The 15,935-nt window shown below is 45.1% G+C and overlaps 1 protein-coding gene across 6 annotated transcripts; it reads left to right on the top strand.

The window, feature by feature from the left end:
• Positions 1 to 255: 255 nt before the first annotated feature.
• On the top strand, positions 256 to 15,840 carry LOC145655358 (protein phosphatase EYA1-like). 6 transcript variants are annotated; one of them, XM_081708983.1, is made up of 8 exons: positions 314 to 869; positions 6,154 to 6,317; positions 8,210 to 8,328; positions 8,880 to 8,945; positions 10,205 to 10,282; positions 11,918 to 11,984; positions 12,328 to 12,473; positions 13,423 to 15,840. In XM_081708983.1, exons 3-8 carry the CDS (start codon positions 8,214 to 8,216, stop codon positions 13,644 to 13,646), a joined length of 696 nt encoding a protein of 231 aa, XP_081565109.1. In that variant the 5' UTR covers positions 314 to 869; positions 6,154 to 6,317; positions 8,210 to 8,213; the 3' UTR covers positions 13,647 to 15,840. The 6 variants fall into 6 exon arrangements, with proteins under 6 accessions (XP_081565112.1, XP_081565110.1, XP_081565109.1 ...); XM_081708986.1 differs by lacking the exon at positions 8,880 to 8,945 and having other exon boundaries at positions 256 to 869; XM_081708984.1 differs by lacking the exon at positions 6,154 to 6,317 and having other exon boundaries at positions 257 to 869; positions 12,331 to 12,473.
• The last annotated feature ends 95 nt before the right edge of the window (positions 15,841 to 15,935 follow it).

Raw genomic sequence — 15,935 nt, 5'->3', positions numbered from 1 at the left:
TGTGGATGTGATCTGGCACAGGTAGAGAGTAGACACACACCAGTGAGGAACCCACTCGCTGTGGAAGGACTTCCACTCTGCCTTTGTGATTGAAATTATACCTGCAATTCCTTTCCAAACAACAAACCAGTGAGGTTTAAAGAGCAGAAAAGGACCGGTGGTTAGAAGCAGACTTGTGTCTGGCCTGAGAGGAGCAGAGCCCAGCACCTCACAGCCCAACAGCCCAGCTCGGCCACTGCAAAACTGGGCTGTTCGTCTGCCGTAGGATCGGTGGTGGAATATGGAGCAGGACTGGAACTCTCTACTTAACACGGCAACAGAATGACATATGGACGGCTAGAGGGAGGAAAACTCCCATGTGCCTCCTCCAGTCGAAAGCCTTCCTGTGTCCGTGTGCGTGTGTGTGCGTGTGTGTGCGTGTGTGCGTGTGTGCGTGTGTGTGTGTGTGTGTGTTTGAGAGAGAGAGAGAAAGAAAAAGAGAGAAACTTTCTGCGTTTTTAAACTGCAACCTCCCTCCCTCTCTCCCTCTCTCTCTCTCTCTCTCTCTCTCTCTCTCTCTCTCTCACACACACACACACTCTTTTTTTCTCTCTTCCTCAGACACTAGCTAGCCACTGCCTGCAGCAGTAAGCGGACAACTCATTCCCACTCGGCGTCGGTCTCCTGAGATCCAGCAGCATGCTGACCCATGGCTTTTCACACTTAAAATGAAAAGAAAAAGTTGCCTTCGATCGGTAATTTGCGCGTTTGAGTCGACCCAAAGCCGAGCTTCTCCAGAGCTCTTTGTTTTGCTCGGGAACAGCCAGTCGTGTATAAGAAGACAGCGATAACAGAAAGGATAAAAGTACAAGGACCCAACCATAATTGTAGTGAGTACCGCTCTGTTCTCCTATGGCAGCGTGTGTGTGGCTGCGTGGCTTTATGTGTGTGTGATACCTTCTCACTTCAGAAGTTGCTCCTATGCGTATGTGGGTCTTTTTTCTGGAGGAAAACTGTCAGTGTTTAGAACTGAATGAAACTGAGATGTTCTCGGGTTTATATGACATATAAGTGACAGCTTTGGACTGTTAAGTATTTTTGTTAATCCTATTTATTCTAAATTAATAAAAGTACATAATTCTTACAACATATTCTCTTCACTAGCAGATCACAGCATTGTTTAATTCCCGAGTTTCTTTAATAAAAATTTAATATTTTATTGTCGATCAGTTCGATATTAAGAGTCACTGAAAAAACTACAATCTGTATTGCTATGATGTTCCGTCACCAGTTAACCTCTAAATATCACACATTAAACAATATAATATATAAAATATAAAAATAAAGATAATATATTTTTAAATAAAAAATATATATATATTTGGAATAAATAAATAAAGGAAATATTGCACCTGACTTTATTAGGTAAATGGTCAGAATTTTAGCAGGATATCAGGTATTGAAATTATATATTATAAATAATTGTAACTAATTTGATTTTAATTTCCCTTAACGAGAACGAAGTCTATGATATTTAATTTAAAATAATCTGATCCCTAGTCAGATAAGAGTGTTGTTGAGCCTGAAGTGTATCTCTGAGCGTTTCTGTGTCCACCTGAACCTCATACACCTACTCCGCCTTCCCACCGTCCTGTGCAGGTCCTTCCTGACATTTTTAAACAGGTGTAGAGGACACTGAAATTAGAGCTGGCTATGTAAATAATGGTTTCTTTTTTCTGGTCGAGTATATCCACCTTCTGAATAAGTTTACATTTTCCGTCCGGCGAGTGAACGCTGGCTGTCTCCCTGCAGGAGAGCACGCTGACCTAGCACAATAAAACCCAACCGGTCGGAGCAGCTGCCTCTCCATGCCATCTGCTTCTGGTAGGTATGTAAGTGCAGAGACACAGCCAGGCCCGACCCGTGGACGCACCAGACCAACAGACAGGCCAGACAGAGCGGGTCTTGAGCCAGCGCGGGCCAGCATGCTCACCGCTCTTCCCTGCGGCTCTCAGACCGCAGCTGAAATGAACATTTTGCACGGACTCGAACTGTAGTTCTGTTTGTTTTTTAACTTGCATTTTTAATTAATGGAAGCCCTCTATCATAATTTGGTTTGTGAAAATAAATTCTAAAAATAGTTTCATGACTACTTTTTTCAAATAAGTTTAAATTTGAGCACTGTTTTATTTCAATAGTATAGCTGAAGTGTGTCCCCTGCTCAGTAGGCATTGTGCACCAGCCGCACAACTCCCAACGCGCCTCTCCGCACACTACGGGGACTTTCACCAGAACCATTTTTCTATTGGTCTGTTAATGAGAAGTTTCATTGAGTTTGTTGACTCACGGTGTTTGTTTTAATAAGGCCTGTGTTTGATTCCATCCTGCAGCCTTGCTGAGCTGTCAGGCATCGAGGCGCGTAGCGCGCCTGTTTACTGAAGGCCCAGTGTTTTCTGCGTGCGTGCGAACTGCGGATTGTGTGCGGTGAAAGACACGGGGGGTTAACAGATCCGGCACAGCCCCGCTGGCTGGGAAACAGACACGGAGACACAAGGAAGCCAAATGTCTTTCCAAGGAAATTGCGACTCGGTGCTGTTTGGTAAATACAGAAGGCTGCTATTTTGTGAACACGTTGTGGATTATTTCAGGGAAACATTGCCATAGAGGCAGGAAGTTGAGGTGAACAAACTTGTGTTAGTGCTTCTCTCCTTTATCAGTAGTTCTGTGTACATAAACAAGACAATGAGTGTGAGAATATTTACTCTTAATTGCTGTTAACAAATTATTTAAAGTGGGCCTTTTTAAATTGCGACTAAAGAGCTATTTTTAAAGCACTTGTTCAGCAAATGAAAATTCAATGCACTGGTTTATGTTGCGAAACAGTTTATATATTTAAATGTGCATTTTATTCAAATTCAGGCTAAATTGTTTTATTAAAGAGCCTTTTTAATTCTATTAAAATAAATAACAAGACGACATTTGATATGATTTTTTTTCCTTTATAATTTCCCGCTCTGTTGCATGTTGCAATGCGCTGTGGGAGGGAACGGCAGGTGACCGGGACACACTGAGTTCCCTAATTCTGTTGGAGGGGTCACTCAAGACCAATCAGCCTTCTGGACCTCATCGGCAGGCCGGCACTCAGAATGAACTGATTTAATGCAGCTATTGGGCGAATTACTAGAGCACCGTGTCAGGCCGAGCAAAAAAGAGAGAGAGAGACAAATTACACGTCAACTAACCTCATCACATCTGCCAAGAATGAGCATTTTAATAATGTATTAGGTAAAACACGCGTTAGCCTGAATGGAAAATTCCACGAGCCTCTGCAGGTTAACCACTGTGCTCTGCATGTTGCTGTGAGGTTGTATTTGAAAGGAATTTAAACCAGTGATACCAAGAATTTTTTAATTGTTTTTTCTCACATTTGACATTGCCAGGATATTAATGATTTATTGTTCTGAATAAAGCCTTTTAGAAATTTTGTTATAAGATTTTTTTATAAGAAAAATTTAGATTTTTGATATATTTCTACACTGGCTTTGTTTTTACATTGACATACAATTTTAGGTCCATATTTAATTTATCTTCAGTATAAGATGTGCCAGTGCTGGCAGTAACTGCAGATAAATGTCATTATAATAATTGTGGCAGGTCTTTTCTCAGAGGCGGATCCGAAGCGCAGCGGCCGACTGCTCCGTATTATCACTGTCCGTTGCTTTCATCCGCCCTCACAGAGACAAGTGCAGTGTTGCATTTTAGAAACTCTCTCCAATTCTCTCACATCTGCGTTCAATTTTTGTCTGCATCGACATTCTTCGTGGTTCGATTTATTTTGCCTGGGCCACCATGTGGATTTAGCTGACTGGCTTAAGCAGGGATCAGTAGTTTTAAAGTTGTTTTGATTAAAGCTTTGTTTTTTAAAACTGGTTCCTCACATGGAGCACACCCTCTGTTCTCGAATTAAGTCAAAGGCTTGTGAAAGGGGAAGAACTGAAGAACGACTTCAGAATAAAAACTCTGAGATTTCAGGACACATTTTTAATTGTCCTGACTTATAATTGCTTTAAATCTACCTTTTGAAATTAAATGTTGTAATTTTTGTAGACTTGTGTTAGCTCAACGATAAACATGGACCCTGCTCTCTCTGTCTTAGCAGCGCTGGTGTAGGACGTGTCAGTAATATTCTTGCCGATATTCTTTGAATGTCAAGGGTTCGGTTCCGGTTGCCGTGCGTGGGGGTCGGGTCAGACGTGGACATGATGGTGTTAGAAGCTAAGCTTCAGTAAACGCAGCGCTGGAAAGCAGCAAGACGAGACAACCCCGCCACACTGCTGCCATGAGTGATGCATGCTTGCCTCTCTTTCTCTTCTTTCTTTGATGGCACTTCCAGGCCTCTGTCTGCTGGGCCTTTGTTTGTAAGCTCATCAAAGCGTACTCGGTTCAGGTTGAATTGAAAAGGAACATCAAAGTTGCTGAATGCGCTTCTTTGAAACAGTAAATATTTAGCGGTGTGGGAGAAGAGTGTATTTTTGCTTTCACATGCTCGCTGCCCCTCACCTGGAGAAGATCACCTGCTACTGCAGAGACCAGGACACTCTTCACTTCACACACACACATACAGACAACTACCACACATCTCGGTCTATGGGAAAGTGGAAAATCTTTCCTCAGCCGTACGTTCCACACTCTGCACTGTAACCAGAGGCATTGTTTTAAATTATCCTATTCTCTCCCTCACACACACACATTTATATTTATATGTATATATATCTTTTGCACTTTAAGAAGTAAGAAGGCCAAGGAAAGGACCAGAGACAGAGCAAACCCTCACTATGATCGAACAGCTCCGGTTTCCTGGGCACATGCAAACAGTCGGGGCCATTAAAAATTCATGCCAAGATTTAAACATTTTGAAATGAGGGCTGAGTAGTGAATAGTGATGTGGGCACTGCTGTCTGTGTAAGCCGGTGGTCTGCTGTGATCAGAGAGTGGCAGAGAGGCACCAGGTGGGTGTTAGAGTGTGGTGTTGGAGTGGGTAGTGGTGTTTATGGTTCTGTAGTTGTGTAAATTGTCCCTGCCGTGTATGTAGAGTCACAGGAAACATTTGGGACTCCATATGTTCAGCGTAGTCCACATACCTGCTGACCTTATGCCAAGAGATGCACAATAACTAAAACTAAAAGGGCTCTCTCTCTCTTTTTCCCCATTTTCTCTCTCTCTCTCTCTCTCTCCATCCCCCACAGCCCAGGGCAGAGTTCTGCCTCTGACCGTCATTAGGAGCTGTCAGTGAGCTTAGTGAGGGAGAGCAGATAAATTTCAGATACGTCAAATACAGATGAAAGATCTTCTGGAGATGTTAGGGGTGTTGCGCTCGACTTGCTTCTGTTCAACAAGTTCCCATCTCTCTCTCTCTCTCTCTCTCCCTCACTCTCTCTCTCCATCTCTCTCTCTCCCTCCCTCTCTCTCTATCTGTCTCTCTCTCTCCATCTCTCTCTCTCGCTCTCCCTCCCTCTCTCTCTCTATCTGTCTCTCTCTCTATCTGTCTCTCTATCTCCCTCTCTCTCTTTCTCTTTCCCTCTCTCTCTCTCTCCATCTCTCTCCCTCCCTCTCCTCTACCTACCCCCTTCTCTAGAGGCAACAGCAGTAGCAGCCTCTAGCAGGAACCCCCACCTCTTCAACACAAACTGCCCCCTCACCCCTAGGCCCTCCGCCCCCTTCTGCCCCTGCTTACCTTGGCTAAGCTGCTCTGCGTGTTGATTGGGGAAGGACTAATCCAGTTTGCAGCTGTCGTAGACCAATGATGAATCACCTTTCTGTCATTTGGCTGCTCTCGGCCTGTGTGGAGAGAGAGAGAGAGAGAGAGAGAGGGAGGGAGAGAGGGAGGGAGGGGGAGAGAGAGAGAGAGAGAGAGGGAGGGAGGGAGGGGTAGAGAGAGAGAGGGAGGGAGGGGGACAGAGAGAGAGAGAGAGAGAGAGAGAGAGAGAGGAGAGAGAGAGAGAGAGAGAGAGAGAGAGAGAGAGAGAGAGAGAGAGAGAGAGAGAGAGGGAGAGGGGAAGTCCTGGAGATGGAGTTTGGATGAGAAGCGCTGCCCGTGCAGACAATGTGCCTCTGTGTTTCTCCAGCTCCGAGCTCTTCCCAGCCTGCCTGAGAATAACAATAATGTTTTCTCAGACGACGTCTATTGTGTCATGGATGGGTCTGGACAGTGACACGGAGCTGGAATAACAAGGAGGGATATTGTTTTGGAGACCTGGCAGGTGGAAAAGAGTGGGAGGAGAAAGAGAGAAGGAGTGAGTCCGATCTGACTCAGACAGCAGAGAGCCGTCCAGTCTCAGGTAAGAAAGCTGCTGGGCTGAGGCAGCAACATCACACTGAAGCAGTGCCGCTTTGACCGCCAGGCGTCTGCTGAACCAGCCACCACATTTGAATGCTAGTTTGCTTGTTTCTTTTAGACGTTGTCATTGCAAAGCATTTCATTAGAGTCCTGAAACACAAAAGAAGCCTGTTGTTGATATTTTCCAGGAATTATTGTTTTTGTTGTTGTTTACAGAGCTACATTTTCTGTCTAAATAAGAACAGTCAGACCAACCTGTGTCACTGATCTACTCTGATCAAATATGCATAGAGTATTTTTCCCTCCAAAAAACCTAAATAGATCTGATAGGTGGGATGGTTTATGTTGTTATCGAATAGAAATTCTTGCTGTAAAGTGAAATAAAGACAGTAATTCTGTTTACAAAGGCAAACAAAGACAAACGTGTGCTTTGGTTTGTGGCGTTGCATATACCTGGACTCATACAGGCCGTCCTGAAGCCTCGGAGTTGATCAAATGTTTTCAGTGACGTGGCCTCCAGGATATAAACAGAGAAACAGAAACTGTTTGCTAATGCACACAGTGTGCTGAGTTCAGCTTCTCCCTCACTGAGGAACGACTCTCCCATGTGCCGGTCTCTCTCTCTCTCCTGGTGCTGGTATCTCTCTATCTCCCAGTGTAGCTCTCTCTCTCACGTGCCACTCTATCTCTCTCAGTGCCAGTCTCTCTCTGAAGCCCTCTCTCTTAGGCACCATGTATGAGTGTATGACACGACAATGTGCACTGCAAGGCGGGTGATGAATTTTTAAAACTAGAAATGAGCAGGTCAGTCAATCATCAGATCGTCTCATTAATTGTTAAGTTTGCGTCAGGTTTCGTAGTTGACGTGTGTTGAGGGGATGTCCAACTTAAGGAAGCTCTTCTTTCCATACGATAGTAAAGCTTGAACTTCAGGTATCACAAGCTTTAAAAGAGGTCTGAAGTGAAGCTCTCAGTTTCATATCTGTATTAGACACTATATGGGGCACTGGTGTGTCAGTGCTGAAGGTGCTGGACTAGTAATCAGAAAGTTGCCATTTCAAATCTTGCCACTGCCCAGCTGCTACTGTTGGGCCCCTATACAAGACCCTTAACCCTCAATTACTCAAGTTGTGTTGGGCCCCTATACAAGACCCTTAACCCTCAATTACTCAAGTTGCTTTGGATAAAAAGTGTCAGCTAAATGTATTTGTGAATTGTTGGATCGTGTTCCTGTTTACTGCATGTGGTGGAACAGAAAGTGTTCCCAATAAAGTTCACTTACTGGTGTGTGCCATGTTGTAACTGCGTTGGTAACGGAGGTGATTAAAATGACACTGTAAAATAGAAAAATATGACACAAGCAAATTAGATCTTACAAATAGAAATTGAATAAATATATTCAGAATATTAGTCAAAAAACTTTCATAGTAATATACTAAATATATTGTCCAGTTTCTGTAATGTCTATTCTGAGAAGGTTTTTAGGCTATTTGCTTGTATTTTAATGTGTGTGTGTGTGTGTGTGTATGTGTGTGTGCTTTGTGCATGTTGGTGTGTGGGTGTGTGAATGTATGTGTGCATGTGCGCATTGTGCATGTGTGTGTGTGTGTGTGTGTGTGTGTGTGTGTGTGTGTGTGCAAGTATGTGTGTGTGTGCGTGTGGGTGTGTGTGTGTACATGTGGGTGTGAGAGTCTGGGGGTGTGGGTGTGTGTGTACGACCATGTGTGGGTGGGTGGGTGTGTGTGTGTGTGTGTGTGTGGGTGTGTGTGTGTGTGTGTGTGTGTGGGTGTGTGTGTGTGTGTGGGTGAGTGTGTGTGTGTGTGTGTGTGTGTGTGTGTGTGTGTGTGATGTTTCCTGAGTCATGCTTCTTTATGTGTGTCTTTCTCCTTTCAGGTCTATGGAAATGCAGGATCTAGCCAGCCGAGTTAGTGGTAGCAGTGAGTCTCCGAGTGGCCCCAGCCTTGACAACTCACACATCAACACCAACTCCCTCACCCCTAATGGCACAGAAGGTACAACCACTCGGCCCGCATTGGTCAGTTTTCAGCTTTATAGTAAACACGGTGTGTAAGAGGAGGGCAGTAATCTCAACAGTGAAAGTATCGTAACCAGCTCCTGTCTGCTGTGTGATAATCTGGCGTTCATTTGTGGAAGAGTGGTAATAAGAACAGATGCGGAAAATACCTATTGTTAGATATTTTTAATAGATTTTTAACAGATTTCTTGAAGGCATCAGATAATGAGAATCAATGTTGTGTTTTCAAATCCAGACTAAATTTCACTGCACTATACTTGTTATATTATTATTATTTTGTCTTAGAATATAATAATAAACACACATTTGGGTTTCATTAAGACACTAAGAATCCAATATGCTATTTACCATTTGTGTAACTGATCATATTTGACCTTTGTCGAGAATCTTAATCTTAATCTTAATCCTAATCTTGTTTTAAGTAAAATCGGTTTCTGTGGTTCTGTGGCTTTGTTGCGTCTGTGCAGTGCCAGGGCCTCCGTTGTGCCGGGTATTCTGTCATGTGTGCTGTGCCCTCTCTCCCTGTAGGTGATAACATCACCTTACTCACCACTGCTGACTGGTTGTTAAGTTCTAGCTCACAGTCTACTGCAGGTTCGTGTAGTCCTGGTTCATTCAATGAAAGGACAATAATTGTTGCTTTATGGAAAAGCAACTCTTCTGACCGATTTGACCGCCCTCTGGCATTTATGACGCGCTCTGATGTGTTCATCTTGATTGCAATTGGACGTTCTGCGTCCTGATTCTTCCATCCTGCTTCAACTATTGTGCCTTTCATTAGAGATGCGTTTGGAAGTCTTTTGTGCTGTGTTTGGTTCAAAGCATGTTTTGACACCACGAGCCGTGTGGGAGTGGTGAGACGTGGTGAGACGTGGCCGGTTGGCGTGTCTTGCGCTGCACTCCTCACACGCTGCTCACACTCTCTGTGTTCTCCGTGGATGGTTGCGTGTGATGCACCGGGGCGTGAGCGAGCTGGTTTGTGCATGCGGCCGTGCGCAGTGTTTTCCCTGTTCTGCATTAAGGAGTGGAAACACTGCTGGTTTTCCATCATCCGCTCCGGATCAGCACACGCTCCTCTGGGAGAGGAGCCCAGCTGATGGGTTCTGTCCACCATGAGGGCCTTCACCAAGCATGACTACACCCGCATAGTCAATTTTGTTTTCATTTAAAAAAAAGTCTCTCCTACCCTACCCGACAGCCCCACGAACGCGGGTTCATTTCAGAGATAGGGGTCAGTCTGGGTGCCGTGAAATTATTGTGTCGTTGCTCTGTCTGTATCTCAGAGTACCAGGGTCAAACCCGTAACCGTTTTACACCCTCGTCTGCCTTGACATCTCACTCCTAGTGCACGTCCACGCTGTCTGCCCTTCTCATTCTTTATTTCTATTCTCCCTGTATGCCACATAATAACCCGCCATGAAAAGACACGTGAAAACAGGCCAGTCAGTGACTTTAAGCTCCGTTACTTTGACAATGAAAAACTGAAGTTTTCTGGTGATTCCACAACACATCACAGTCGTTTTAAGAGAACAGCAAGGGCACTTTGCTGTTAAATGGATGTTTTTTGTCATATTTGTGGAAAAGATAATTATGTGACTGATGTCTTAATAAGGCTAAAGTCCATTGGACATGTGGAGGTCCACGTTTGTCTGACTGAATCAGTAACACACCACTGGACCGCTGTTCTGGAGCCTCTCCACTCATTCATATACTGGTGCTAATGTGTACCACTTTACCTTATAAAGAATAGTAAATCACAAATATGACTTCTCTCTCTCTCTCTGTCTCTCTCTCTCTCTCTCTTTCTCTCTCTTTCTCTCTCGCTCGTGCTATTGTTTTTTCTTTCTTCACAGTTAAAACAGAACCCATGAGTACCAGTGACATCACCACCTCTGTAGCAGACGGCTCACTAGACAGTTTCTCAGGACCAGGTGCGGAACACACACACACACCCACACACACACATACACAGAGAGAGAGAGAGAGAGAGAGAGAGAATTGTGCTATAGCACATGCACACTTGGCTGTATTGTAACAGAACAACACAAGTAAGAATATGCAAAAAAAAAAAAAAAGGTAGTGTTTGTTTGTAAGTTCAGGTCACGTTTCGCAACGGCAGCATTCAGAACGCCACTGGTTTTCCCATTTCTGGGAGGATCCATGCAGGAGGAGATATTCCTCATCTGCCTTTTCAAAATTGTATTCAAAATGTTTTCTGAATAAGTTTCGAATTTTTTGTATAGTAATGGAGTACAAACTGAACAGATATTTGAGATGCTATTCAGCGCAACAGCACACACACACACACACACACACACACACACGCACACACACACACACACACGCACACACACACACACACACACGCACACACACGCACACACACACACACACACACACACACACACACACACACACACACACACACAGCTGCAGGGCTGATTAGTGGGAGATGAGTCCAGAGATGACCCGCAGATAAGAAGGTCAGGAAGTGTCCCTGTAGCAGGAGGCCCACAATAGGGTGTGTCTGAGTATCAGTTGCCATGCCAACAGGCTCTGAGTTGTGACCCTGAGCCCTCATCACCCCTGCCCTGCCCCCGCTCCAACCACAAATACAGTCACCTAATTTAGCTCCTGCTGCTGGAGGCACTGGTGAGGAGGAAAAGACTGAGTTTGGTTGTGCACAAGAGCACTGGTGAAACGTGCCAGTCTGCGTTTGGGACCTGAGTGTGCACACACGGCCTGGTTTCAGCTTCCATCAGCATACACAGACACAGAGTACCTGTTTTAGACCAATCAGAACTAAGTTTTTGATCTTATATTCTGGAATTGGTGCTAGTCTCAAACTAGTCTCATCGTAGAGTGTTGTATTATACACTCCTCACCTCACACTAAACACACACGCACTCTCATTGTGGAGTGTTTTGGTGTAATTTGTCTTACTCCTCTACTTATGTGACAAACTGCTCGATACCTTGATGTTGGACGCACATAAATCACAGCTAGGACTTCTGTCTCTGACAGTATTGATGGAGTTTAGTAATCATACACCTCGGGGGAGGGGAGAGGGTGTGCACATGTTGCACACTAACTCTCTAATTCACAGTCATACACACATACTGTACATGTTGTTGGTCTTTCTGAATCAATGGACTTATAGTTGAAGGAGACAGCTAGCTAAGGCTACCAGGACCCCAGTAAGTCTGGTATTGCCTACTGACCATCCACACTGACATGTAAGGCTGACGTCATCAGCACAGGGAGGCAGGTATGACAGGCACCTGATTACATGTAGTGGGCACATGGAATCACAGTACTCTCTCATGAGCCTCCAGTGGTTTATTTCCCTTGTGTGTGTGTGCGTGCATGTATGTGTGTGTTGGACACAGGTTTTCTATACCCTATAGAATACATACATTCAGCAGAAAGCATCAGCAAAGTTATTGAAATTAACAGAATAAGGCAATGTCATTCGTTTTTTCTTACACTTTTGAAGTTCTATTGGCGAACAGTGATGTGTGCCTTGTGTCCTGATGTCTCAGCACGTACATGTCTTGTTTCTGCAGTCTTAGGGACCAGTGGTTTCAGCCCCAGACATACAGCCCAGTTCTCCCCTCAGATCTACCCGTCCAAGTAAGGCAACCTTTGGATCTTTAAGAATAAGCAGCATCGAGCTTCACTTATTTAGCCGCATCTGCCAGCTAGAGAACAGACTGGACGGCTTTGGCTTGGCTGACGTCCACAGCTTACATACCCAAATCTACTGTAATTATTATCTTGCGAAAATTCCCTCTCTGATTTGTTATTCTTGCTCCGTGTACATCAGCTAGCTGATGTCTCTTTTAAGAACACTTCTGCCCAGTATCAGTGACCGTGTAACTGAGGCATAGCAAATGTCAGCAAGCAAATGTTATATTATGGGACTGAGACTGAAAGGAATGTTCCTCACTTCTGTTTCCCCCCTTCTGTCCAATAGCAGACCTTACCCACATATTCTTCCAACTCCGTCCTCGCAGAACATGTCGGCCTATGGTCAGACTCAGTACGCCGCAGGAATGCAGCAAGCCCCGGCCTACGCCAGCTACCCCCAGCCTGGCCAGCCCTACGGGATCCCAGCCTACGGTACGTCCGGCAGGACACGGCCCCGTCGCCTCGGGCCTTCATCGTTACTCCGGGTTTGGCTTTTGACAGATGAAGGAAACGTTCATTTCTTAAAGGAATGCTCGTTCAGAGCAGTCCATCGTTAAAAACCATCACGTGCAGGCTTTGACGAGTTTGTCATTTCTTTCTACTTTTTCTGTGAATAGTTTTAATGTAGATCTTGTTAAATTGGTATACACTCGTTGTGGTAGCAGTGTGTATATTGGAACATGGCACGGTCACATAAAAAGGCCGCACATAATATCGTGATAACGGTGTTTATAGAGAGACCTTTGTGTTAGCTGGAAATGATGACTGAGTGACATTAAAATGAAATAACAGAAGTTGGAAGCTGGAAGTTGAATTACCCATGAAATGATCCATTTATAGAGGTACTTTTATTTTGTGGTGAATCACTCTCAGATTGCATGCGTAATTTTTGTAGATGTAATTACTGTTGTTTGTGATGTGTGTAATACATGTAGGTGGTGTAGAGATTCTTTAACTGCTCACTGTGATGAGGTCCACACTGAACACTCAGGAGTTTTCCCTGTCGGTGGATCTCATCACTTCAGTAAGCTGTTTCTTCGCTCGTGCTTGTTAGACAGATGTGAAAGATTAGGAAAAGCTCCCCGAAACAAACCAGTTTGCACAGTCTCAGAGGAACCAGTTTGAGTTTGTGTCCAGGAGGGAGTGTGTTTACAATGCCCTGGAAGCCTTCTCAGACCTGACGCCATTGGAAAATCAAACTTAAATATGCATAAGAGTTCAAATGTTTGAATGGAGAAAACTGCAAACCTGCACTGGGAGTTTGGCCTCAACCTTCAGTCAGGCCTCCTGCTGGGTCTGCCGGGTGATGTGGAGGGCGCCACCCTCAGGGCGTGCATCACGGTTTTGGTGTCACTAACTGATTTATGTCCATTGTGAGCAGGCATCAAGACAGAGGGGGGACTGACTCAAAGCCAGTCTCCAGGTCAGAGCGGGTTCCTCGGTTATAGCTCGAGCTTCTCTACGCCCCAGACGGGACAAGCCCCCTACAGCTACCAAATGCAAGGTCAGATCTTCTGTTTCGTCATCATCGGTGTTTTTTTCTTGGGCATGAAGGCAGACGCAGCACACCAATCTGGATCATGTCTGAGCATACAATGGTGTTAGCACAGATGAAAGAACTTTCTGCTTTTTTCAGTGTAACACACAGACTGGTCTTTAATGTAATACACAGACCGGTCTTTAATGTAATACACAGACCAGTCTTTAATGTAACACACAGACCGATCTTTTTCTCCATGGTTTGCCATGGTATGTGGATGTTCCTACGTGTGTTTGTTTAAGAGGGCAGACCCATATTCTTGGAAGTCACACACACCTTCTGCGATCTGAAAGCAGGTTAGGTAGACTGCCTGCCAGTCGAGTTTAGGCAGACTGCCTGTCAGCTCTACCTCTCTCTCCATGTCATCAGACTTTCTCCCTCTCGCTCTCTCGCTCTCTCTCTCTTTTCCTCTCTCTCTGCCTGTCTATCTCTCTCTGCTAGCCTCACACAGTTAGTAGTGTGTTGAGTGTGTTCAACCCAAAATAATGTGTGATAGCAAAAGCATTTCCACATGTTCTCTGAGAGTAAAGACTAAGGCAAATGTGCCTGGAGCTTTCAGTGGCTACGGGGGGAGTCTGTCACCCTGACCAACAGCTCGGACCCATCTGCCGTAGTCTAGATCGCGATGACTGCATGATTGGTCTGTTCATGCTGGGATTTACATTTACATTTACATTTATAGCACTTAGCTGGCACGGGTCTTCAGGCAGAGCAGAGATGCCCACAGGTTATATCCGTACCAGTTTTGTTTTACAACAGTTTTGCTCAGGACAATCAAGCAGGAAAGCAGGGTCCCCCCAGGGTCCTGTCCATTTAGGCTACAAATCTTTCATCCAGCTCTGTAGCCAAAAGAATGGAAAAGGCGAGACTTCTCACTCGGCCAGACAGTAACGGCAGCTGTAATTGGCTGAGCTCTTCTCCTCTGATCGGGGCAGAGTGCTCTTTAAAAACGTCCATCTGGACTTGATCTTCTTCTCTCTGGAGAGGCGCACAAAACTACTGCTACAAATATTGAGCGCTGATGATAGACGCAGCCCATGGCAAGAAGACTGATCAGGCAATGCAAATGCCCCGAGTGGAGAGGCCAGCGAGGAGAGTTAGTGTCTGGTCTCTTTTGAACTGAGAGCTGCACGGCAGGTCAGGGGTTTTGCCCCAGGGAACAACAGACCTTCCCCCAGCATGGCCTCATTCTTCATAGACAAGAGGGAGTCTTGCCGAGCTTTCATGTTTCTCTGCACAGTTCCAGAGTCAACGACCGTCACGCTGCCCCCTACTTTCCTGACTTTTTGAACTGTGGGCTGAGCTAATTTGGTGTGCAATGAGAGTTTGATGCGTTGCACTTTATGTGAGTGAGTTCACAGAAACTCTGGAGCTCTGGAACTGCCCACCAACATCCTGAGCACATCCGCAGTAGAAGGAAGAAATGCGCAAAGAGGACATTTTAGCTGTTGCACTGAGATGTCTGGTTCGAGGTGGTGTTTTTTGGTAAATAAAAGTTCTCTTTAATCATGGGAGATGTCCTGCACCGGCCGGCCAGGCCGCACACCGGTGGTCCGGGAAGCTGCACTGTGTTTGTCACACATGGTGAGAAAGGAAGGACACGGCTGGTCTTATGACCACAGGATGAAAGTCTCTCCTTCTGTTTGCTTCCGTGAATGAAGGTGTAATTCGTCTCAGTCATAAGCCAAGCAAATGAGTCTCCAGTGTGGTTCTTATGGAGGGCCAGGCTGGACACACAGGAGGTCCAGGACAACTCCAGGGCTCCCAGAGTTCCTGTGAACCAGTGAAACTTCACACACAGAGAGTGCAGCTGTTGATGTTAGTTAAACAACCACAACAGGAACTATCTTCTGGGGAAATATTTTAGCAGTGACACACCACTGAAATGAAAGTGTTCGTTACAGGTTTTCATAAGCCGTTATTTTCAGACTGCTAATTATAAAGATCCACTTTATGCTCCGAGGTGTTATTTCAGTTTAGTGTGAAGTTCTGAATTCCTATTTCACTACATTAACTCTACTACTGCCCTGCCACTGTGCTTTTCAAGGTCAGAAACCTGAGAGTCACAAGACAACTCAGAACGTCTGGTCACACATTTCATAATCCGTGTTTGGCCTTCCTCCCGCTACCTGTGAGCTAAGGAGGCTTTCAGTGATCACAAACAAACTGGATCACCCAGTGGAAAATGAGTCAGTACAACATATGCAGTCTGAGCAGCTCATAAATGTGTGTGTATGTGTGTTTCAGTGGTTCATTTACCCCCAGTCCCTGTTAACATATGCTACCTTAATTAGCTAGTTGCTGCATCTCTGCACAGAGATTGAATTAGCCAGGTTCTTCTTTTGAGCTCCCTG

Source organism: Electrophorus electricus, unplaced genomic scaffold (assembly GCF_041902795.1).
Source record: "Electrophorus electricus isolate QZ-2024a unplaced genomic scaffold, ASM4190279v1 Scaffold233, whole genome shotgun sequence".
Lineage (NCBI taxonomy): Eukaryota > Metazoa > Chordata > Actinopteri > Gymnotiformes > Gymnotidae > Electrophorus > Electrophorus electricus.
The sequence above is the reverse complement of the archived record's forward strand: the minus strand, read 5'-3'. Positions and strand labels throughout refer to the sequence as shown.

Bases quoted from the DNA above. Each gene is read 5' to 3' on its own strand.
- LOC145655358 (XM_081708983.1), top strand. From the start codon at position 8,214: ATGGAAATGCAGGATCTAGCCAGCCGAGTTAGTGGTAGCAGTGAGTCT. The intron at 8,329-8,879 runs GTACAACCACTC...CTCTCCCTGTAG, and splicing joins CACCCCTAATGGCACAGAAG to GTGATAACATCACCTTACTC. The intron at 12,474-13,422 runs GTACGTCCGGCA...CATTGTGAGCAG, and splicing joins CTACGGGATCCCAGCCTACG to GCATCAAGACAGAGGGGGGA.